Here is a 26,949-nt window from a genome sequence, read left to right as displayed (position 1 = left end):
AGGGAACTACTTCTTTGCCATAAACTTAAGAAGTAGTGGGAGATGTGTTAACTGTCTTAAGTCATATATAGAAATACTAATTCACGAACATCTTGTGATCTAAAGGAGCAAATGAAATTCACAAAGTAATAAGTAATAAGCCTATATCATTCACAGCCTATAGTGTCTCATTCAATTCAAACAATACGTAAACGTAATTTGGTTAAAAAAATGTTAGAGCTAAAAGGGATATTTATACCTAGACCAACTCTTTTTTAAAAGAAAAAAGCAGATTCTGATGGCTTTTATCTTTACATTGCTTAAATGTGCCCCGCACCCTTCTACATTAAGCCCTCCCAGAAAGTAATCCTTATGACAAAGAAAATTTATAAGAAGAAAAAAGAAAAAAATTAGCAAAAGTGAATAAAACAAAAATCTCATATTGCATACCATGTTCCATACCTGTAGACTCTCACTTCTGCAAAGGTGTAGGTGAGGTGTTTCACAATATTTGGTATCAATTGTTTTGGGATTATTTTTCTTTCCATTTAAGCTGTGGTCATCTTTGTCCATAATATTTTCTTTATTCCTTTACTTTGAATCAGTTGGCACAAGTTTATCTAGGCTTCTCTATATTCATGTTTATCATTTCTGATAAGAGCCCCTTACTTGGGAGTCAGGAAGACCTGATTTCAAATGTCAACTCATATATTAACTAGATGCATGATACTGACCAAGCAAGTCATTGAGCCTCTTTCAGGCTCACTTTTCTCATCTGTAAAATGGGATAATATTACCTACTTCCAGTGGTTGTTATGACAGTGAGATAACACATATACAGTTCTCTTTAAATCTTAAAAAGCTGCATAAATTCTAGTCTTCATCATCATTCCATTACATTCATGCACCACAATTTATTTAACCATTTCCCAATCAATGGGCATCCATTTTGTTTCTAGTTCTTTGCTACCACAAAAAATACTATTATAAAAATGATGGTAAACATGGAACTTTTCTTTTGGTCAATGATCTCTCTTTGGTCAATGACCCAGAATTTCTGGGTCAAAGGGCTTAAACATATTAGGCACTATCTTTACATAATTCCCAAATGTTTCTCAGAATGACTGTACTAATTCACAGACCCACCAACAATGCATTAGTGTGCTTGTATTTCCACAGTCCCTCAATCACTATTCTCATTTTTGCTATTTTGCTCATTTTCAAGGTATGAAATTATACTCCAGAGACATTTTAATTTGCATTTCTCTTATGTAAAGTAGTTTGAGTTGTTCATAGTTTGTAATCCTTTTGAGAACTGTTTAACCACCTCACTTTTGGTACATGGTTTTTCATCATTAGTTGTCTAACTTGTCTTGGATTCTAGAACCTCAACTGAGAGGTATGAAACAAAGATTTTTCTCTTACTTGATTAATTCCTTTTTTATCTGAGATGCATTAATTTTCTTTACGCAAATGCTTTTCAATTTCATGCAATCAAGTTCAACAATCAAGTTGCACGCAATCATGCAACATAATACAAACTACCTTTTGTAATTGCTCCTATTCCATATTTGGTTAAGGATTTATCTTCCTATAGCTATGGAAGGTAGCTGGCTTCTCTTCTATTTTTCTTATGGTACGATCTTTAATATTGAGGTCATGTATCTATTTTCACTTTACTGTTCACTACAGTATAAGATATTGGTCTAAGTTTAATTTCTGCCAGTTTGGTTTCCAGATTTTCTAGCAGTCCTAAGAAAAAACTCTATTTTAAGTAATCTATGTTTTATGTATTTATTGAGCACTGGATTAAATTCAATTATTTCTGATTGCTTATAGATCACAAAATATGTGCAAAGTATTTCTGCCTTTTTATATTTATTCACAATTTTTCTATGCCTCCAAAACACAATTTTTGTAAAACTATCATATAGTACAGAGAAATACATTTATACTTTATATATTCAGAATGTGCCATAAGTCTTTTAGCTCCCATCTCTCTAACAATTTGTTCAATTCAATATTTTGTTTACCTTGATTAGTTTTGTTAAATTCTGAAATAAAAATATTATGATTGCCTATACATTATTAGGTAACTATACATGATTTCATAATGTAAATTGGTTATATTTTTCAATTATGAATTTATATGCTATGCCATTTGGAACATTTAAATTTAATATGGATATTGCTTCAGAGTGTAAGATTCTTTTAAACATATCATTTCCTTTATCTGTTTACATAGTGAATTTTTATTTTTGATTCTGATAGTATGGTTACAAATTTCTGAATTTTTTTGATTCATGATACATAATAAATTTTGTTAAAGTCTCATATGTATTCTACATATATCTGCTTTTTAGATGTCACTGTAAGCAAAAGATCACAGGTTTTCTTTTCTTAGTCAATCCATCACTTTCATTTTATTGATTTACTTATTCTATTCACATTTAAAATTATGGGTTAGATTTCTATTTCCTTTCACATACCCAATACTGTTGTCTTTTAATTAGCATTTCTTTTTCTTCTTCCTCTTTTAAGTCAGTGCTTTGTCTCTACAATTACTTTTGCTTAATTTGATTTAATGTAACCCTATTCCCACAAGCTCTCTTTCCCTCTTCACTTTCTTTCCTTGTCCTATTGGTTAACTCTTTTTTCCTAGTAAGGAGTTTTATTTAACTTGTTAATTCTTTTTCTTTATTTTATTTTGTTATACATTTCTTCCTCTTTTTGCCCTCTCAGTGAAGTGGTTATTTCAAAGGGTTCTCTGTTTTTCTCCCTGTCATATTTTTTGGTTAGAATTGTTTCTTACGACGTGGACTTTTTTGCTACATTTTTCTAAAGACTTCTTTACTTACTCTTTCATTAATTCACTTCCCTTTCTGTCAATTCTGAATTTTAATTTTTTTCATTCATGGTTTATATCCTTACTTATTTCATCTCGAGCTTCTCTGCGTTCTTCATAGAATTCAAAACTTTTTAGCTACTAAGTCTGAGTTCTCTTCTGACGAATTTCTGCTATTGACTACTGTTCACATAGCACTTTAAGGTTTGCAAGGTGATTTACAAATATTAACTCATTTTATCTTCACAGTAACATTGGGAGGTAGGAGGTATTATCTCCACTTTACAGATAAGTGAGGTATTAAGAAGATAAGTAACTTGCCTATGATTATACAAATAGCAATTGTGTGCAGTTAGATGGATTTGAACTCAGGTACTCTTGACCCTAAGTTCAAAATTTTATTCACAGAACCTCCTATCTGCCTCTGTGTCTGCCTCTTAGCCTCCTTACCTTAGGAGATCTTGTCATATATCCTTTTCTATGTTATGCCTCAATCTTTTAGTACTTGAGGGGAAAAAAAGATTATGGATAGAAGTGTATCCCACAGCAGATACTACCTGGTGTCCACAACCATAAGGTACATTTCTACCATATGTTCTCTCAGTGATCAATACCATGCAATTTCCTCCTTAAGTCCACATTTCCTCATGCTCCTGGATGCTATCTGCCCCAAGAATTCTGATTTCATTTCTCCTAAGACAACACAATGTCTATATGGGAACAATTTTTTTTTTAAAGAAAGTGATCTTACTGTTACCAAATCTCTCCAGATAAAATCCATTGTAAGATCACAATTCCTTATTACAAACATATACTTCTTGTTCCATGGAAGGGCACATCAGTAGAAGCCTCTCCCCACAGAGTTGAAACTTCCACCCCCTCAATTTCTTCCCCTCCCTCTTGCCACCTCTCTCATTCTCCTTCCCTCCCCTTCTTGCTGAGATTATAGGACTTACATCTTCACTTTATTGTTCATCCATTGACTTACTTAGGTATATAACACATAACTCTCTTATGATCCACCTCTCATTCTACATACGCACCATGCCTCCCATTCTGCAATGTGCCACAACAAAACACACTGATTCATCTACAGCTAAGTTGTAAAATTTAGTTCATGATACTTAAGTTCTACTACTTCACATTTACTTCTTTAAATTCCACTTTCATCTCCTCAATACCCCCTGGGTATTTTAAAAATAACATTTCTCAGTGGTCCTTCATCTGTTTTTTTAAAACCCTAGTCTTACTTTAAAAAAAAAAAAACCCTCTAGAAATGAGGTTATTTACTTCACTACTTAATCTTTCATCTGTAGTTATTTTTATCTTTCTTCCATTTTGGTTGTTTAAGGTGTTTGTAAGTGATATATTCTGCTTGTCTTTTTTTGAGGGGAGAGGATAAATGCCTCTCTTTTATTGAAAGGCCATCTTTTTTAATTGATCAGGTTTGATGGGTACATCAGTTTGGGTCCTATCTTGAGATCCTTTGCTTTTCAGAATTTATTATTCTATTCCCTTATGTGGAGTATTATACTATATCACCTTCTTCCGAGAAGTTCTGCCCTACGGCTTCTTCCTCTTATTGGGTCATTCCTCCAAGAACCTCTATTTTATGGAGGACATCCAGCCTAGCTGGGTCTTAATTCCTCTCCAGGATATAATCCTGACTCTAGCCTTTCCTTACCATATTTTCCACAGAAACCTCTTATAATTTTAGTATGCTCTCCATTACTTTATCTGCTTGTGCTCTAGATTTTTCATTGAATTTTCTCCTTGAAATAGTTTATTGTTTTAGCCTTTTTCCTTATATTCCCATTACTCACTTTCTGACTCCTCTCCCTTTGATAGTAGGTCACAGCCCACAGGGCTGGACGCATCTTCCTCTCATATTGGGAGTCAACTGGCTTTGGTCTCTTCTTAAAGGACTGGTCCCAAGTAGATTTCACTTGCCTTTTCTTGAGGTTAGGTGCAGCCATGTATATGAACCTCTTAACCAATTCCACCCCTGACTCCCATCCTTTCTTCTTTTTGCCTGGGAGGGATAAGTGTCTACTGCTTTATGTGTGGTGAGGGCACAGCAAGGTAAGTGTTCAGAGCAGATTCTTTGCTTCCTTCATGTTTCCTAACCCATGAGGTCACCTAATCCTTCTCCATGTGGCTGGGCAAAGACCATGTCTGCCACTAGTTACAACAGGGTAAAGGGTGAGAAGTGAGAAGGGAGTTTCATCAAAGTCTCCTGTGCATGAGAAGAGCCACTGGGTAGGTACCAAAACCCAAGCCAGTAGGTTGGTTTGTACATCCTGTCAGAATGTAGAGGCTGATGGGAGAGGGATTCTACTGTTTCACAAATTAGCATGGTAATTCATAAGGTTCTTATCTTTATTGGCTTCTTGTTTTCATATCTATGGATGTGACCAATTGTTCTAACTCCGGTGTATTCTTAAAGGGGTTTTCTGGATTACTGGGGCATTGAAGAAAAGTTCCAATCCTTCATCTTATTGGTCATATGACCAAAAATCCCTTTCATTTTTGAACAGATAAGAAAACTGAGGATAAAGAAGTGAAATCATTTGTCACACATAGTTAGTTGTAGGGTCAGGACTTGAACCAGGTTTTCTGACTCAATATTTTCTGATTTTTTTTTCTATTACACTATTCAGCCTCTCCACAATAATATTTAGTATTAAATATGAGTTCACATCAAAATTTAATTTAAAATATGACAGGGAATATAAAGTCCTTTATAGTGTTTTCTAGGAAATGACATATCTAGACTTTCAAAGGATGTTATTTCAAAGGGGGATGGGGGTAATTGAGAGAATTCAACATAAAGTTCAGATGCTGAATCAACTGTGGAGATTGAATTCTATAAGCTAAGATGGGGAAAATTCCAGTTCACTTGCTGAATCTGTTTGAAGACAGTGAATTCAGCTACCAGAGCAGTTAATCTGGTACACTTGCTTTAATTTTAAGTGAATTTCATCTTCATTATGTATATAAAAATGAGTTGGAAAATTACCACAGAAACCATTCTGATATACTCTTTTGATTTCCTATTCATATTCAAATTCTGTACATTTAAATCAAACAGCACTTAGAACTCTGAAAATTACCTTGAATGTAGCTCTGTGCTACCATTGTTGTATTTGCTTCCTCTTTCCCAGATACCAAAGTCAGGTACACGGTAGACTCTTTCTACACAAAATACCAGGTTTTGAATGAATGCTACCTAAGGTAAAAAGAAAAGAGTAATTTAAGGTTCAGTTGGCAAGCTTGAAAATGATGTACTTGCTCCGAGTTACAGTTTTTAATATAGTTCTCAGATTCATACTAATATTTCAGTGATTATTCTAAATTTAAGAATTCTTGTTGACAATCATATTACTATACAACTGTCGCATCTGACAATACCAAAGCAAAATGTGAGAATCAACAGGAATCAGTTTCTTAAAAGAAGGGAAGAATCTTAATAATCAAAACTAGGGACAACAAGCAAGAAGTGGCAAAGAAGCAAAATTTCACAATATAAGAAAAAACAAAAATAACTAAAATTTTTCAAAGTGAAAACCTCCTAAATCTCAAGACTCTCCACCATCCAGGTTGTCATTCTACTTATCAACCTTTTTTCATAAAATGAAATGCCCAATTTATAAAGTGACATTCCAACTATGATCTTACTATGCAAGATACATGGAAATATTACCTCCCTCATTCTATTCATACATCAGTTAACACAGACCTAAGTTCAAGTCCCACCTCTGAAACAGTAAGAAGAAGAAGGAAGAGAAGGAGGAAGAGGAAGAGGAAGAGGAAGGAGAAGGAAAAGAAGGAGAAGGAGAAGTATCAGTACCAGTAGCCTAAGACTGTGTTAACTTTTTTGGCCACCACTTAAGTTTCTAGTCCATGAAAACACACAAATCTTTTTTCACATGTATTGCTAATTATTCCCATCTAATACCTGAGAAATTAAGGGCATTAACGTTAACATCAAATAATTAATGACTAGTACAGTAGTTGGCATAAAGTGGTTAATAAAGAAATGCTTCTTGCCTTGACTTCTGAGAACTAGTCATACAATCAGCTCCAAATCCTAACTATACAAATATATGGTCTGCACTCCTCCCTCATTTGTATAAGAGAATCAAGATATTTGCCTTTTTTCAATCCTGTTTTATCTTTCTTATTCTCCATGACCTTTCAAAAATCACTAACACTTGCTCATCAGTAACATCTACTGAATTTTTCATTACCCTGTAATTAATCTGGATTTGGCAACCTGAATATTACAGCAGCTGGGTATATTCTATCTCCCTAAATTATCTTACGTATTACCTTTTCTACATATCTAAGGGGTAAGTAATCCTTTTACTTCTTTGATGTTCCTCTTTACCCTAGGCTAGCTTAAATGCACACACATCCATTTTTTTTGCCCTTAACCTTCCATGCAAGTCTAAAACCATTCAGTACTTTAGCATACCTGTTACTGTTCTTACAAGACTATGCAAAAGAGGTATATTCATCTTCTTATAATTTTTCCTTACATTTACTTCTGTACATATTGCTGGGCTGTTGGGCTTTTTTTTTTTAATCTTGGTTAATTAAGTCCTCTTTTCTCTACTTTGGTCTCTTTGGATAACTTTCCACTTTCCCCATTGTCAGAAGTTTTCTGTGTCTTCAGAATATCGTTCTTGAAAATTTTCTAAGCTCTCCTAGGCTGACTTGCTCTTTAGTATATTAGCGTATAGGATTCAGCTTAGTCTTTCTACTCTTAGATATCTATCCTTCTCAAAGCCAACATACCTCAGACCATACTGTAAGCTATTTTTGTCTTTCTTTACCTGAAATTCTAAGGTACGATAACCACATTCCTCTAAGGAACTCATCATTTCCACTCTAGCAATGAGTTCTTCCTATAAAATGAGAATCACATCTACAACAGAATATCTCCTTATTTAGTTCCCAAATTTTATGAGGGGTGAAAGGATCACTGAGAAAAGTAATTATTGAATGCTTTTCTTTGAGAAGATGTACAGAAAATTGAAGTCCCCTCTATCTCTTCCATCATACCTTGGTACCAACAATCTCTTTCTTCAACTCCTATTTTTTTTTTCTTTCTCTCCAGGTAGTGTATAGTATACTCCAATGACATTATGACTTGTGTTTCTGCTGGCTCCATGGTCCTTAACCCACATGCTTTCCCTGTGATTTTCCTTCATGCCATTCAACTCCTGGATTTCCTCATAAAATACTTTTTTTAATATACAATGTTCCACCTCTCCTTTTAATCCATATAGTTTTTCCCAAATAAAAGACTTATTTCATCCTCTCAAGTCTTGTGGATACTATGACATCAAATTCACCTTCTTTTTTTTTTTCCAATTTATTTATTTTTAGTTTTCAACATTCATTTCCACAAGGGTTTGTTTCAAATTTTCTTCCCTTCTCTCCCCTTCCCCCACCCAAAAACACTGTGCATTCTGATTACCCCTTTCTGCAATTTACCCTTCCTTCTATCACACCACTCCCTTCCCTTATCCCCATCTTCTCTCTTTTCTTGTAGGGCAAGATAGATTTCTATACCCCATTACCTGTATTTCTTATTTCTCAGGTACATGCAAAAACAATTCTCAACATTTGTTCTTAAAACTTTGAGTTCTAACTGCTCTCCCTTCCTCCCTCCCCACCAATCCCCACTGAGAAGGCAAGAAATTCAACATAGGCTATATATGTGTAGTTTTGCTAAAGACTTCCATAATAGTCATGTTGTGAAGGACTACCTATATTTCCCTCCATCCTATCCTGTCCCCCATTTATTCTGTTCTCTCTTTTGACTTTATCCCTCACCAAAAGTGTTTACTTCTAATTTACCCTGTCCTCTCATTTTCCCTCCCTTCTAACATCCCCCACACCCCACTTATCCCCTATTCCTGTAGTGTAAGATAGATTTTCATACCAAATTGAGTGAGCATGTTATTCCCTCTTTAAGCCAAATGTGATGAGAGTAAGATTCACCTTTTCACTCTCACCTCCCACTTTTCCCCTCCAATGAGAAAGCTTTTTCTTGCTTTTTTGAGATAATTTCCCCCATTCCATTTCTCCCTTTCTCCTCCCAATATATTCCTCTCTCACCCTTTAACTTTATTTATTTAGATATCATCCCTTTCTATTCAACTCAACCTGTGCCCTGTGTCTATATGTGTGTATATAATCCCTCCAACTACCCAAATACTAAGAAAAGTTTCAAGAGTTACAAATATTATCTTTTCATGTAGGAATGTAAACAGTTCAGCTTCAGTAAGTCCCTTATGATTTCTCTATCCTGTTTACCTTTTCATGCTTCTCTTGATTGTTCTGTTTGAAAGTCAAATTTTCTATTCAGCTCTGGTCCTCTACTGAAAGTCCTCTATTTCATTGAATGACCATTTTTTCCCTTGAAGTATTATACTCAGTTTTGCTGGGTAGGTGATTCTTGGTTTTAGTCCTAGTTCCTTTGACTTCTGGAATATCCTATTCCAATCCCTTCGATCTCTTAATGTAGAAGCTGCCAGATCCTGTGCGATCCTGACTGCATTTCTATAATACTTGAATTGTTTCTTTCTGGATGCTTGCAATGTTTTCTGCTTGACCTGGGAACTCTGGAATTTGGCTACAACATTCCTAGGAGTTTTTCTTAGGAGAGCTCTTTCAGGACATGATCAGTGAATTCTTTCAATATTTATTTTATCCTCTGGCTCCAGAATATCAGGGCAGTTTTCCTTGATAATTTCATGAAAGATGATGTCTAGGCTCTTTTTTTTATCATGGCTTTCAAGTAGTCCCATAATTTTTAAATTGTCTCTCCTGGATCTATTTTCTAGGTTAGTTGTTTTTCCAATGAGATATTTCACATTGTCTTCAATTTTCTCATCCTTCTGGTTTTGTTTTGTAATTTCTTGGTTTCTCATAAAGTTATTAGTTTCCATCTGCTCCATTCTAATTTTAAAAGAACTATTTTCTTCAGTGAGCTTTTGAACCTCCTTTTCCATTTGGCTAATTCTATCTTTAAAACATTCTTCTCCTCATTGGCTTTTTGGGCCTCTTTCGCCATTTGTGCTAGTCTATTTTTAAAGGCATTAATTTCTTCAGCATTTTGGGGGGTCTCCTTTAGTAAGCTGTTAACTTGCTTTTCATGATTTTCTTGCATCACTTGCATTTCTCTTCCCAATTTTTCCTCCACCTCTCTTACTTGATTTTCAAAATCCTTTTTGAGCTCTTTCATGGCCTGTGATCACTGCATATTTATTTTGTCGGTTTTGGATGCAGAAGCCTTGACTCTTAGGTCTTCCTCTGATGGTATGCATTGTTCCTCCTCATCCAAAAGGATGGAAGAAAATACCTGCTCACTAAGAAAGTAACTTTCTATTGCCTTATTCTTTTTCCATTTGGGGGGCATTTTCCCAGCCAGTTCCTTGAGTTTTGAGTTCTTTGTCAAAGGGAGGGTATACTCTGGTGACCTGTAAGTTCTCAGTTCCTCCAAGGTGGCACAATCAAGGGAGAGGAATTTATTCATCTCCTGGCCTGCACTCTGGTCTGTGAGCAGGATTCCCTCTCCAGAGCCTCCACCAGTTCCACCACATCAGTACTCTTCCTTGCCTGCCAGTCAGGGCTGAGATTCAGATCAGCTGCTCAATTCCCCCAGGGGATTTAGGTCAGTGCTCCAGCAATGGAAGCTGATACTGCCTAGGGTCAGGGCTGGACCACTGCATTCCCTTTTCACCCTAGTGAAAGAGCTTTCTAACTGACCTTTGAAGCTGTCTTTGGTGTCTGTCAGTTAAGGAATCTGGGACCAGCAGCTGCTACCAGTGGTGCCTTGAAGAACACTCCAGTCCTGTCTTTGCTGTGGCTGGCCCATGCTGTGCTACATTGCACCAGGCATGATACACCTTTCCTGTTGGCCTTCCAGGCTGCCTTGGGCTGGTAATCTCTTTCACTCTGCTGTTTTGCGGCTTCTGCTGCTCTAGAATTTGTTCAGACTCATTTTTTACACGTATTTCATGGGCTATGGAAGGACAGCTTCTAGAGGTGCATCCTTCTACTCTGCCCCAAATTCACCTTCTTGTATTGAGATCTCTAATTCACCTTGTTACCTACCCATACTTTATTTCTTTTGATTAAGGACATTTAAAATCAAGGGTTTTCTTGTTGCTTCTCTGGTGTCCCTTCTAATTCTTGAATTATATAATTTTATGAAAAATCAGCATGAAAAAGTTGAAATAATGGTGAAAATTAGATAAATTTTGAAGCACAATACTTTATAATTTCCATTTAATCTCTTTTTTCAATACCAAACTCTTCATAGGTATTATACTGCTATACTTCTTCCCTTCATAGGTATTACATTGCTATACCCGCTCCTATTCACTCATGTCTTTTTTAATGACCTGTTTGCCCAGACACTATACAGAAACTTTTCTTTCAAAAGCTTCTTATCTTCTCTTTGCCAAATCCAATAGTGTCTTCTCAATCCTCAAAATTTTGAGGTTTCTGTACCCCTTGGAACAAACAACCATAACCTTCCTGGGGAAGGGGGAGGGAGAAGTTTTGTATTCTCTTGCCTTCTATGATAATGACTTCTTTGCCTTATCCCTTACTCTAAACCATCCTATAAATTACTGCAAGATCATATTATAGAATAGATTCACAGAATCTTAAGAGTTTAAAGGGACTTCAACCAGTACACGTCAACAAAAATCCAATCTGCAATTACAATAGACATGGGGTCATCTGGTCATTGTCAGAAGATCATGTCATCCCCAGACCCTTGCAGTGAGCTCTAGTGACTCCTTCTTACCTCAAGAAGAAAATATAAAATTCTTTGGCTTTTGGGGGGTTTTTTTTGTTTTTAAAACTTTCTACAACTGGGGCCCACCTTATCTTTCCTACATTCTAACATTCTATTCTTCTTTACACATTTCACAATCTACCTGCTCCTAGCACATGACTGTCCATCTCTTGTTTCTGAGACTTTGCAGGTACTGTTCCCCATGCCTGGAATGCCCTTCTTCTCAATCTCCAACTCTTGGAATCCTTGACTTCTTTTAATTTTCAGTTCAAATGCCACCTTATATAGGAGGTCTTTCCTTGTTTCTTTCCATGCTCCATCTATTAGTAGTCTCCTCTCAAAGGTTACCTTTTATCTTTTCAATCTTATATACTATGATTTATATTGGCTCCCCTATTAGAATGAAAGCTCCTTGAGGACAGGGTCTGCTTTTCTCACCACCTCCCTTTTTAAAAATCCCCTATATGTTTCATAATGCTTAACATAAGTGCTTAAAAAATGCTAATGGATTAATTCCATAGGTGGTACCACTATCCTCCTAGTTACCGAGGTTCAAAATCTTGGAGTGGTCTCTGACTCTTTTCTTTCCTCATCACTCCTACCTTTAATTGGTTATGAATTTGTATTTCACTCCCTCCAGTCAAATGTCACTATCCTAGTTCCCATATCTGCATCTTCTGAATGAACAGATGTGAACACTCTATTTCCCTGTTTAGTACCCTTAATGGATCTCTAAAGCATAAAATACAAACTTATTAGTTTAGCATTTACAGCTGTCCAGAATGTGACTGTTGCAGCTACCATTCTAAGCTCATTTCAAATTACTTCTATTTATGTACAGTATATTCTAATCAGACACAACTATTAGTTATTATATTTAAAGATTGGGAAATCTCCTATCTTGAGGGTTTTAAAGAGACCATTCTTCTTTCCTGGAATTCACTTCTTTCCAAATCCACTATTAGAACTATTAAAATCTCTTCCTTTCTTCAGGGCTCAGTTCAGGTGCAGTCTCCTCCATAAAGATCTCCCACATACCCACAAGTGAAAATATATCCTCCTCATACTTTCTAAGAACTTTTTGCCTGGATTTCGCCTCTGCTGATGTCACATCTTGTATCATAATTACCTACATAAACACCATTTCTCCCCTATATTCTTAAGACAAAACTTTTTTTTAATCTTTGTATTTTCAGGACCTTGTACACAGTGTATATTTATTAAGTATTGATTATGTGTACCATTATAGGTAACAGTTAAAGGGAGGTAGCATAGCATAAGGGATAGGGCAATTGACCTGGAATCTGGAAAACTTGGGTTCTCATTCTGCCTCAGATATTTGTATTACTCATGGCAATACATGTATTACTCATGGCAAGTCACATATCCTTTTTGAGTTTCACTTTCTTCATCTATAAAACAAGGGAATCGAACTATAAGGTCCTTTTTAGTTTTAAATCTATGCTTTTGTTGTTGTTCGATCGTTTCAGTTGTGACCAACTCTTCATGAGCCCACTTGGGACTTGATTAGCAAAGATACTGGAATGGTTTGCTGATTCATTCTCCAGCTCATTTTACAGATGAGAAACTAAGCCAGACAGGGTTAAGTGACTTGCCCAAGGTCACATAGCTAATAAGGCCAGATTTAAACTCAGGTCTTCCTGACTTCAAACCTGGTGCTCTATCCACTGTGCCATCTCACTGCCCTAAATCTATCCTATATTCTATGAAATTCTTTCCTAGTTCTATGATGAACCAACATTTTGCTTAAACTCTTAAGATATGTCCCTGTTGTAATGTTCCTGCTATCAGCATAGATCACAGCCCATACATTTCTATGATTCTCATTTCTGTGATCTTTATTCATGTCTTTCATTCATCTATTATGGAAGATCTATACTATGTGCTAGAGGTTGTTTCCAGATTTTATTTTGTTTTTTAACATTTCTAGTATAACAGAGAAGCATATGAATCATCTGTTTGACTGCCCCACCTCCTTTTCTCATCATATGCTGCCTTGATGATATCTTTTAAACTATTTCTTGGACTAAGATGAGGATTTTTTTTTAAATCAGATACATTTTCAAAGCTATCTTGTATTCTTCTTTCCTTGGAAAGTCTTCAACGAATTTCTCCTTACATTCTGTTATAACCATTACATCACACAGTTGATAAGAGTAAATATGTTCAATTCTAAGGAACTTTAACCAAAAGAGGTCTCTAGAAAATATGCATCACTATTAAAATTGTACTGAAATATCCTATAAATGTTGACAAATCAAGCATATTCCAAACATCTACAAAAAGAATCTGTTTTTCAAATGTCAGTAGACTACAAAAAATATCAGAACTATATATATTCACTAAATATTTTTTGAAATTTTTAAGCAAACCAGGTCAATTTGTCACACCATGGCCGCATAGCAACACTTAAATATGTCCTTTTAAGACTTCCAAACAGTCAAGGAGACTCTTAGGTATCAGAACTTTCCAAAAAAGAGAAAAAAAAAAAACCAGAAAACTATCTGAAGAGTATGCTATTAGTAGAAGAGACATCAAATGCTAAATTTAGGGTTTCTATCTTATCTGCAATCAGTATTGAGCTCACATGACACTTGAGAGGCTGAAGCCAATATAGGGCCATGTTCAGATTGCTTTGAGTAAAGGTTGAAGATTTAAAAATAGGTAACTTGGGCTACTGGTAAACAATCTTTTCTGTCACATCAGGAACTATAAATAGCTGTTTATGCTCAAGCATAAGTTAATTAGAGAAAAGGGAAATATGTTATTAAGCTACCTAAGTTCATATTACTTTTACAGCTTGCTACTCAGTTTTCCATATACACATGTTGGACAATAATTCTGAAAACATTTTTATAATTCACAAGCTACCTATACCACATATTTGAGAATGCCACAACAGAAGGCTTTATAGCTAATAGGGCTAACATACTTTAATGACCTTGTATTCTCATCCTGACAGCTACCAATAAATTCTATTTTACAAAGAAGGCAATTTGCTGTCCTACTAGGATTTTTTTATATATACAATAGGCAATTCTCAAGTAAATGGTGCATTCCTTACATGTGGTTAGATTCCTAACTGATTTTGTTATTCAATACTTTTAAGATTTAGTGGCAGAAAATGCTAATGTAACTGCTATATCATAGGACTATAGAGTTAAATTAGACAATGAAGAGTTGAAGGTATTTTAACACCCAAGCTGTCACTGAAAGCAGCAGTATTTCACAATAAAATAGCCACTGTAACATCTCAGCCTAGAGTAAATCCCTGTAATAGTCACATCTACTGAAAAAATATTCAATTTGAATCCAGTTGAAGGTTCTTTCATTATAGAAAAATTATTTTCTAAGTATATATCTATGTACTAGATTCTTAGGGTGATCAAATGTAAAAATAATATGTAAGGAGTGATGTCATTATAGTGTTTGATTACTGATCTTATGACTTCTTTTCTTCCAGTTGTTTCTAAAGAAGGTGAAGTTACATTACTCAGATATCACCTTCACCAAACTAGAGTTTTCAGAAAATTTTATTTTAGTTTTGTTATGATGTGACCACTGTGGCTTGCTCAATCTCTTAGAATCCTATCTTTCTTGTGTAAATTGAAAAATACTTTCATATACTTCAGAGTTGAAACTATAACCAAGCATTTATAGATATGTCCCAAACCCTGAAAAAGAGCTCCCTTCCTATGGTCCTGCAGCCATAATGTCTTTCTTCTGAGGCTACCTTTCTACTGGGACAGGTTATCCCTATATATAGCACCTGACCTGGAGATCTCTGCCATGCATAATGCCCAAGATCATCACAACATCAGGGCAATGGATGCTGCTCTCACCCCCCAAACTCAGATCTAGCCTTTCCTTACCACTGAATACTCTGGAACCATAACTTCACACTAAATGTCTTCCTCTCACATTTCTTCCATCCTCTGGCTTGTTGAAATGTAACATTCTCTTAAAGTTACTTCATCACTGATATGACTCTCCAAGACTAGCTACTGCTTCTCTCTCACCTCCTGACACAAAGGGCAAGGAAGAGGAGTTGACATACTCAGCCTCCATTCACATTTCAGACATTCTTTCTGATATCATCACAGCAACCACATCTTTTCTTCTTTAAAATTCACTCCATCCTAACCATATTCTTGTAGTTGTCATCTATGGACCTCTAAATCACTCCTGCTCTCTCTCCATCAATAAGTCTAGTACCTGAGTTGTTTTCTCCAACATAATCACTGTTACCTTTGAAGACCTCAGTTTCACAGTTCCTCATTCTTTTTAATTCTTCTACCTATGATCTACTTCAACCCTACAAAGAAATGATCATACCTATCATTACTTTGTCCCCCACCATTATCAAATAAATGTGTTCAGGCGTAAAAATTCTTAATTATGGCTTTTTTTATTTGAGGAAATGGATCTCCATTAAGAACACTGAAATGCAGGTACCTATTCTATTGAGAAGAATATACCCGGCCATAAATAAGAATTCTTTTTCTTAAATAAGAAAAAGAATTTCACTGTGGTTACTTGGAAAGTTTTCAAATAATGAATAATGAATGAAATTTTCAACACTTTGTGTTGGGAAATGTTTTCTAGAAATGGTATCCTGAACCCAGTTTAGATTTTAGTGTCTGATGACAAGCATCTGTCTATATTCAAAGGCATTACTTTAACACTCTGTAGCCCAGTGTCTCATTGACTTTACACACACACACACACACACACACACACACGCACGCACACACGCACGCACACACACACCCTCCCAAATCTTTCAAATAAGGATAAGAGAAAAAGAAGCAAATTTCTACTGTTAAGATTTGTGTATATATCTGATTCACAAAAGCAGAATGGAACCGATATTCTCAAAAATCAAACTACAAAGAATCAAAATAAACTCAAAAAATTAGACAAACTATTCAAGTCATTCTTTAGTTTTAAATTTTTAGGGATAACATCATCACAGTAACATCAGAGGTTATTCATAGTTCTTCTAAGGTTTTCATGTCTGCATGTTATATATAGTGCCACTTGGGTTAATTACATGTATAAACTATCAAGTTCAATAAAAATAATTGAAATATTATGTTAGTAACAGGACCTAACTAAAATTTTCAAGATTAATCGTATATCAATTCAAATCTTAGAGGGTCTGCCACTGAACATTCCATGATGTCTCTCAATATCTTATTGCAATGTTTATCACATCTAGATTAAATCACTTAAATTACATTTTAATTTAAGCTCTTTCCTCTTTTGAGAACCTTTGTTACTACCCAATTTTTCATGTCACACTTAGCACATGGAAACAAAAATTAAGACAATAAAGAGAAATATGTGATACTCTAACATGGTATACTGTATCTAAATGTTTATGTTCCTTTGAAATGTGTAGCAATTGTGTGTTTAAGAAGAATATTTAAAATGTATGATTATTTAGCTAGTGTTCTATTTTATAGATTAAAAGCTATAGCCAAGCAGGAAAACTTAAATAACAATGCCTACAAGAAATCTAAGTATTTGGACAACAGTGCCCTAGTTAAAAGTAGCACCATCAACAAAATGGCACCTTATATAATCTACAGGTATAACACCTTAAAAGAACTAACTCTGAAGTATTAGCCTTGAAAAAAAAAAACAAAGTCAAAATGGGTCAGAAAATGCCAGATGTTCCCTCCCTTTCTGGTTCATAATTATCAGTTATTAGATTGATCAATACTTGAAAATCTTCAATACTAAGCATACTATTAGACATTATGGGTTTATTCCCTTTTGTGCTGACAAAAAATAATAAGGGGAAATTTGTATGCTTCTTACATCTTCTTTCTTGCTATAAGCTGTTTGACCAGTCAAAGGCATTTATATATATTTAGAGACAGCTAACAGAAGTTGATGAATTTATATATCTCCAAAATGCCTTCAATTAGGATAACTGAAGTATGATAAAATATTATTTCGCTTACAGGGCTGTGGAATGATTACTAAATAATAAACTGTGGCTGATAATTTTAAAAGATAGCAATTTTGGAAGATAAGGAAATTTTGTCACTTTACTTGTTTCTCCTTTGGGAAAGATTAATAATAATAACAATAATAGCATTTATATAGTGCTCTAACATTTGCAAGGTGCTTTATAAATATAATCCTATTTTATACTCATTGGGAGATCTGGGAGGTAGACACTAATTATTATTCTCCTTTTGAAGATAAAGAAACCAAGGTAAAGATTGAGTGACTTGCTTGTGGTCACACAGATAGTAAGTATCTGGGGATGGACTTGAACTTAGGTCTTCCTAACTATAGATCCTGACTATAGATTCCTGACTATAGTCTTCCTGACTTTATTCACTGAACCACCTAGATGCCACTGGATCATTTCAGTTTATGCATTATTTATAAAATAGTTATAAAAATTATTTTATATATTTGCTTTTGAGGTACAATGAAAAATATTTCAGATGATGAGACAGGGTTGTGGACTGCTCCTGATTTCTAGCATGTAGCAATGAGTAATGTGGCAACTCCTTTTAAACAATTCCTTCAAACAGGATTAGAGTCTGTTCTGACTACATGCACTGGATAAAATGTATTGTGCCATGAAGGTCTAATGTAATAGGAAGCAAAATAACCTCTCAGTTGCACCAGTACAATCAAACTGGCATCTTCATTGTTATTTTTAGAAATAAGATTTGCAAAGGCTTCAAGTAACATTTTTCTGTTTATTCTGCCTTTAACATAGAATTCTGAAGAATCACTAACTGACAAGAAGTTAATTTCAGGAGAAAGATGATTTGACATACACCCTTGAAACAACCCAAGTAAGTTGATTTATGCCACAGTTAGTTAGCTGAGCTTCTGAAACCAACTATAAAGAAGTAAAATTTATGAAACTTAGTTATTTGTGAGCAAGATGAGGAAAAGCCAGAAACTTGAAATTCCTTTGTTTTCTTAAGCGTAAATTAAAGAGAATGACACTAGAAAATTTACAAATGAAATGCTGCTAAAACAGCACCATCATAGAAACTCTTATTTTTACAGTATTTAAATGTTTAGAAAGTTTTTTACATAAAGTGTTTTAGTGAGGATCTGAACTCAGGTCTTCCTGACTGCAAGTTCAGCACTCTATTGCCTACACTATAAACCACATACTAAAGAAAAAGAAAAAAAAAAATACAATAGGGCTGCATGGTCCTTTTAATATTTGTAACTTGAAAGTGAGCAAATTCTTAGAGTCACAGAGCAAATCTGAAGAAGTTCATCAGATTAAAAGAAATAGTTTGACACTAAGACCATAATACTTTCTCAGGACTCTATCACTGATTCAATGAGAAATGGTTTTTCCCAGCAGATGATAAATGGTGCAGACTATTTTCTAAAAAGACCCAAGGATACAAAGGCATATTATACAGTCACTAGTTATCCCAAGTACTTAGGGTTCCCTACTCATGTTCGTCTCTGCTAGATTTCTCTAACAATGGTTGTTCTTGCTCTTGCCTTCCCCTGAGCAAACGTTAGTATTCCAGCTTTTGTTGTTATTTAGTAAATGTTTCATGTCTAAGTCAATGGTGTCACTGTGACAGATTTTGTGTAAATGAGAATCACACTAATGGGTCTTCAGGCACTAAAATGGAAAGGAGTAGAAGTATATTCCCCCACACAAGGGTTTAAGAGAGGACTGTGAAAAATAGTTTAAGCAGCTACATGATCATGATTGTGGCTGGTCATGTTCCTGAGGTATCACTTCAACCTACTGAAGTGGGGTAGGATAAAAAAAGCCAGTCACAACCCATGAAGAGAGAGAGACCGGAGAAAGTTGAGGGTAGTGCTAGCCTCTTTACTTCTAGGCTACATGTAAAAATAACCATTTAAAACGATGTCATTTCAAATTATTATGTCTCTTAGTTATGAAAATCCCTTAGAAATGACTATGTTAGTCACAACAACTTAAAAGAAATATACAAAAACTGAGAAGTAGATTCTTTAAAAAAAAAAAAAGACATCTAAGTGGTACAGTGGATAGTGTGCTGGACCTTGAGTCAGGAAGAACTGAGTTTAAATCCGAACATGAGACATTCATGAACACCGGGTAAATCATGTAATCTCTCTGAGTCTCAGTTTCCTCATCTGTAAAGTGGGGATAACAATAGTACTTACCTCCCAGGGTTGTGGCAAGGATAAAACAAAGTAATATTTGTAAGGGGCTTTGCAAATCTTGAAGTACCACAAACATGTTAGCTGTTATTGTTATTAGCTATTATTACTTTAAATTAAAAAAAAAAAAAACACAGGCATCCACTGACAAAACTGGTCTTTGAAACCTTCACTTTTAAAATAATTTATTTCAGTTTAAAAAGCAAAATGAATAGACCAACAAAAACCTTTAGTTAATATCTCTTTTGTGTGAATATGAAGGCTATTCTATTGATATTCTTTTATCATTTAGCAACTGACTTTATGGATACAGTCATTCAATATCATTTTGCTAAGTGCTTACTATAAGTACAAACAGCATACTCATGTCTAGAGTAATGGCATGTGGTATGTCATGAATTCATTGATGGTTTTGATTAGAACATTTGTACTTTACTGAACTTCAAATGATAATTTCTCTGACTTTTCTCAATTTTTTTAAAAAAGAGATACCACAGGTCAAAACCTGGCAAGGTCAATTAATTTTCCTTTTGAATATTCAATTTCATTATTTGTCTGTTTGATATTTGATATCAGAAACCTGTAATTAAAAAAAAAAACCTTTACATTATGAAATGCAAAGGATTCCCCCTTGCCATCCTAATTTTTCATCTAATCCAACCTTAATGATGTGCAGAAAGAAAAAAAAAACCTAAATAACTCCTAAACTTGCCTACTTTAAAAACAGCCATTTTTAAATATACCAGTGCCTTGATAAGTAAAGGTAAAAATCAATTTTAAAAATAAGAAAAAAGTGCAATTGATATATTGAGTCACTGAGACTACAACTCTGAGCCTCATATCATCAAAAGACATCATTAAAAATGCTGTTTCCAGTAGCATGTACGTTACCAGATTCAGGGTACTCATACTAAAAGTTCTTCCAAAACTGAAATATCTGGTCATTTCAGGCTAAATAAGATTATTTTTTGTTTGCTTTTACAATGGGCCTGTAAGGCAAAGCTCACTCAAACTCAATTGCCCAAACATTTCTACTTAAATTCTATCCTTGTGTGCCACTCAGGTCATCTAAAATCCTTCCTAATAACATTAAGCCACATTCATATAGTACTTTAAGCTTTATAAAGCACTTTCCTGAATAGGCAAGTATTGCTGGTATTATTTTCCACCATTAATAACAGAGAAAATTAAGGTTCAGAGAGAAAAAGGAATTTGTGCATGGTCATACAACTAGCAAATACAAGAGATAGTTTTCAAAGTCAGTGTTTTTTCTACTATTCCATAATTTCTCCAAAAATGTTAGATTTTCAGTGTGAAGGGCACAGACAAGACAAGACAACAAAAACATTTTAATTTTTATTTTGGACACACATATACACATGTTATCTTTTGTCTTTGGTACAATGACAAGTCACTATAACTTTACATAGAATGAGCAAAAAGGAAGAAGAGAGTAGTAGTCTGAGTTTTTTATGTCTGAAGTTTAAAAAAAGGGAAAACACCTTTTGGGCATGAGAGAAGGCAAAACTAGCCTTGGAAAGCTTCACTTTTTAAAATGTTTTAGAAATGCTTCTTTTGCTCCTTTGCTTGAATACTGAGGGTATGCTACAGATAGCCAGTAGTTTCTCTTTCGTATGTAAAAAAACAAACACCACAATACACAAAAGGGAAAAAGAAGCAGCATTATATACTAGTCTAAAATTACAAAGAGCCTACCGGAACTTTGGGGGGGGGGGGGGTTTGGGGGGGAGGTGAGGGAATGGTAGAAAATCTTTTTTCTGAATACTTCAATTTCCTTCACATTTAAACAATTCATTTGTGGAAGTTACTATCCTTGCATTCTCAATACAATGAAGCAGTTCATCATTACCTTTCCCAGTTTCCCATGTAAATGACAGTTTCATAAATCAGTTAGAGAGCTAGATGTTCTCATTATACCAGGTCTAAGTTCAGTGCAACATATGAGCTTCTTTCCAAAATGAAAAGGAAGCAAAATAAGTAGACGAATTGCAGATGTAGGTTGAACCTGGTCATCTTCACTTTCCAATTTTTATCATGAATATATATCAGACACGTTCATTAACTTGCTACTGTATCTCCTGACCTGGGTATGGAAATGACCCTATTTCCAGAAGATGATATGTGGAGCTTGAAGTCAGGCAAATATTAAACTAAAAAAGCCTTCAAATATGGGCAAAATTATCCCAAACACACACTTAGTGAAATTTAGAAATGTTTATCACCAGAAGGGAATGAATTTCTCTGGTCATAGACAACAATAAAACCACCTATTAAAGTATGAGAGGAATTATGATTCATATCAGTAGAAGCATCTACAGTTATAAAATCACATTTTGAAGCCTTTGAAAAACTACAGTAAAAAGAGGTGTATTTATTTAAATCATTTAATGACATACACAAAATACATATGGAAGCTCCCAGTAGAGCACAGTTCTGGAAGGTTCAATGATGGATTTTTGTCCAAGGACTACCAGTTTGCCTGAAAGTGGAAAGGTTCATCACTAAAAAGTTTTACCACAAGGTGATATCTTTTAGCCACAGCAACCCATGAAACTATTTTCTAAGATGAGGTGGGTTCTTTTCCTTGAGAACAGGGACTGATGATTAAAGAGGTTAAGGTGAGGGAGAAGGGTAAGAATCTCAGAGTGTGTCTGATTTTGCTGTCAGTCACACACTGGATAAGTATTTGCTGAATGCACAGGACATAATTTGGTTCTAGAGGGGATTGTAAAGAATGCAAAAAATGTAAGAAAATGCAAGAAAACACCTATTTCAAATTCTTTGGACCATGCCTTCTAATAAACTAATATTCCAAGAGGAAAGATCATTATTGTGATCAGTAATGTATTGGATGCTTGGCACTGTATGAGAAAAGTGGACATGATCACACAGACTGGAGGTATTAATACCAGGACTCCAAATCCAGGGCTCTTTCTACTATGCCATGATGACTTAAACATAAGCTGACATAGGAACAGAAGATTTCAGGGATTTGAAATGATCAACTAATCTACTCCCCTCATTTTATAAATGAGGAAACTGAGACCCAAAATGATTAAATCACTTACCCAAGATCACAAATATAAATAATGAAGCTGAGTTCTGAATCCTAGTTATCTGACCCAGAACCTACTGTTTACCATATCATTGGGAAAATGTTAATGAATCATGGAACATTATACTCTGCCTTCCACTATAGTAATTTGAAGGTAGCAAGATAGACAGACAGATAGACAGACACACAGACAGATGTATATGTACATACACATACATACAAATTCCTTGAAGACAGAGACTCTGTCCTTTCTAATCTCTGTAACCCTAATACCTAATACATGCTATGAATATAAGTACTTAATATAATATGTCACGGAAATGAATACAACCAAAGTATTCACTTGTTTGAAGAAGAGAATGCAAGTGGGGGTTGGGGAAGAACAGAGCACGCAGGCTGCACCAGTGCAGATCCTGCCATAGCACAGCAGAGCAGAAACGACTGGGGAGGACTTAATCAGAAGCAGCAGTACAGATTCTCAAACATATCAGCACAGCACAGGAGTTCAGCTGAACTGAGTGAGAAAGCAATGAAGGAGCCCTGGCAAGAGCAGCAACAGCTCCTGACACTATTAGCCTACAGAAAATATGTTTGAAAGTCACCTTCTTGAACTTCCGGGAACCAAGATGGTGGAGCAAACAGTAGATGCTCTCACCTTCCCCTTGTTGACCCTGAAAAACCCAGAGAATACTGCTCCAGGAAAAATTCTGGAATAGTGGGATCAGTTGAAAGGGGTAAACAGTTTCTCAGCTCAGGAGCCTAAGGAGATCATCAAGGAGAGTTCCTCTTGCTGTGACTGAAGGAGACTATTGTAGGACCAGAGCTGTCCCAGACAGCCCCACCTCAGACAACCAGGAGGAAATTCTGAGCCCCAGAGGGGATGGAGCCTGTAAGTGCCAACACCAGCACCCCAGGTGTGCCTTAGCACAGTCAGGATTGCCCTAGGCAGACATCAGCACAGAAGAGGGTTCACTAGCCACTGAGCCTGCCTGTACTCTAGCTCAGGGGAGAAGGAGACCTCCTGTGGCCAGATCACCCCTCCCCCACACCTCACACAGTGAGCTTCAGGGTAACATGGGGGAAACTCAGAAAGACTTCACCTGGCCTCTGCCTTGGCACATCAGTCACCTCAGTACCAGGTAAGCTGCAGCATTCTAGCTTCTAGATAAAGGAACCAGAGTCTACAACACACAAAGCTTCAAGTTCTCAGCACAAGAAACGTGGGACACAGTCCCTTGTGCCCCAGTAGCAGAGATCCACTTTAAAAGCCAGGAAAAAGGAAATTATCATGAGCAAGAAGCAAACCAGAAAAGCAAAGACCATAGAATCTTACTATGGGGACAAAGACCAAAATACGAATACAGAAGAGGTCAGCACTGAGACTGCACTCACATCTGAAACCTCGGAAGGGAAAATGAACTGGTCCCAAGCCCAAAGAACATTCTTGGAAGAGCTCAAGAAGGATTTTAAAAGTCAAATTAGAGAGGTAGAAGAAAAATTGGCCAAGGATGTTAAAAATATGAAAACAGAATTCGCTGAAGAATTAAAAAGGAAAACTGGCAAATGGATAAGGAGATACAAAACCTAACTGGAACAACTGGACAAATGGAAAAGAAAATACAAAACCTAACTAAGGAAAATAACTCCTTGAAAAGAGAATGCAAGAAAACACCCATTTTAAATTATTCTTCTCTCATTAAAGAGTTCTTCCTTTACTATTAAATCAGTATTACATTGATAGTAGGAAATGAAAGACGATTTAATAGACTGTAAACTACAGTTTCAGATATTTAAAAATTGGTGAACAGGAATTTTCTTTCTACTTTTCTTCTTTTCTTTTCCTTTCTTTCCTTTCCTTTTCTCAGGATTGCTCTATACATAAATAAGTATTTAATGCAAATATGTCATATATCAGAAAGCAACTCAAGCAATCAATTAGCAAGTATTTATACAGGTCAACTTAACAGGGTCTTCATTCCACTTAACCCAGGACAATAACAAGGGGAAAGGAGGCAGATGTCTTCAGGAATAGTTAAGTTTCTATGTGGTAAGAAGAACATTTACCTTCACATTGAGATTATAAAGACTGAAAAGGTATTTGTCTTTTGGGAAATATAAAATACTCTGCTGGTGTCCAAATAGCAAAAATAAGAACACAATATGATACCAATAAAAATTTTCTTTTAATTTTAAAAGCCCAAACAATAAATGCAATGACGCATGAGGAAGAGAAGGAAAAATATGGTGGCTATCATCCTTTTATCCTTGTTAAGTTTTTGAGAAAGTTACCCATTTTTACTTCAGACCATATTGAAGGCAGGCATACAGCAAAAATCTTACAACCTGCTATGTATTCTGCTTATTTTTGTTGTTAGGTTCTAAAAATATAAAAACTTTATTGCAATATATCTTCTGATGAATGAACAGGTGAATAAAAGAAATAATTCAATTTGATGTTATACAAAATAAATTAAATAAACAAAAACCAAATGAGGCACATTTAATAAATTTGTTTTATTCCTGTACAAATTTAGACAATATTACCTCATCAGTGTTGTAGATAATCTGAAGTCCTGAGGAAATCATTTCCACAAGGTAAAGAAGGTACAGGGATATAGCATTTATCTGAAATAAAATGACAATATAAAAAAAAGTCAAGAGAAGACATCCAGGATAATGTATTATGAAAGCAAATGAAAAGTTAAAATTTGAAGCCATTTTGCAGTAATGGTGGCAAATAAAGGCCTCCTTGTCTCTATAACATGATTAATCTGTTGGTTTAATTCATTGAAAAACACTGGTTTTCTCATATAACACTATAACAATAACGGAATTGTAGTGATTAGTGACATTTGATTAGGAAATATGCTTCAAGCAATGCTATTAAAAACTGTCACTACAACATTTGTTTTCAAAGATTTTTTTGGAAACTAGATTTAAAGTACTTTTGTTTAGGAATAGAGTCTTATTCTACAGGCAATTAGAGGGTGCCAAATTATCTTCAATGTACATATGTAATGAAAAGGTTATCGGCAAATGACATATTAACATGTCAGTAATGATATAAACAGTAGGACACATATCTAGAAAACAGTTCTTTCCAACTCTCCACAAATTAAGTATTGATACAGCTACCTGCAGGGATGTATTAATTTTAATCAACAGAACAAAATATAAAATAAATTACATTAATGGACAAATGAATTGCTTTCTTATTTTAGCTTAATAGCCTATTAAAACAATGCTATTATATGGTGAGCCATAACAACAGAGAATATTAGCAAGAAACAATGAACAAAATGATATGCACTTTAACTGAGTAACATTTTCATAAATCTGTGTGTAGGGTGAAGAAAGGTGAAAGTGATAAGGACATTAAAATATTTACTTGAAGATGATAGAATTGCTGTGCCTTTTTGTGCCTTTTGTATTCTACCCATAAAGAATTTATTGAATATTCAGGCAGAAAATCCTTCAAACCAAATGGCTCTGCATAATGTATAAGTCAGAATATTCCAGGGCACATCATAGCATGGGACCTATTCATCTATTTCTTTCAGAAACCATGGCTACTATGAATTTTTTCAGGTTGTCCTGAGGGACCTTGTGTTTAAACTAGCATTGCAGCTAATATCAGGTTCACGGATTCTATCAAGTTAAAATGAGTCTAAAAAAAAGGACAACTAGACACAGTATTTGTTCACTGACTTCCCAGGTTGACTTAAGTAAATACTTGAATGGTCTCTAAACTGACCCAATTTCTAAGACTGACCAAATGAGTCCAGAGAAAATCCCTTTAAGATCTGATACAGAACTTAATGGGTTTGTTATTTCATTAATGTGGGTACTACAAATCACAACTCATGCATTCCTTGTTGTCCTGGATGAATCTTAGTATTTTTCAAACATAATATTCCATCACCCATCTTTGTCTATTTGGACTGGCTGATCCTCATGAATAGAAGGCTCTTCCTTCTTACTTCTGCCTCTTGGAATTCATGTTTTCCTTCAAAATTTAGATTAAGACATTCTATATGAAGTGTTAAC

At 35.1% G+C, this 26,949-nt stretch overlaps 1 protein-coding gene across 4 annotated transcripts in view; it reads right to left on the bottom strand.

The window, feature by feature from the left end:
* Positions 1-26,949, bottom strand: part of PHKB (phosphorylase kinase regulatory subunit beta) — a 248,296-nt gene that overhangs the window by 149,762 nt on the left and 71,585 nt on the right. For all 4 annotated transcript variants that reach the window (XM_072632135.1, XM_072632137.1, XM_072632134.1 and 1 more), the window contains 2 exons: positions 25,447-25,527; positions 5,938-6,053 (listed from right to left, as the gene is read on the bottom strand). In XM_072632135.1, the coding sequence (XP_072488236.1) occupies positions 5,938-6,053; positions 25,447-25,527 (197 nt within the window). The remainder of the gene's footprint in view (positions 1-5,937; positions 6,054-25,446; positions 25,528-26,949) is intronic.

This window comes from Notamacropus eugenii, chromosome 1, assembly GCF_028372415.1.
Source record: "Notamacropus eugenii isolate mMacEug1 chromosome 1, mMacEug1.pri_v2, whole genome shotgun sequence".
Classification (NCBI taxonomy): domain Eukaryota; kingdom Metazoa; phylum Chordata; class Mammalia; order Diprotodontia; family Macropodidae; genus Notamacropus; species Notamacropus eugenii.
The sequence above is the reverse complement of the archived record's forward strand: the minus strand, read 5'-3'. Positions and strand labels throughout refer to the sequence as shown.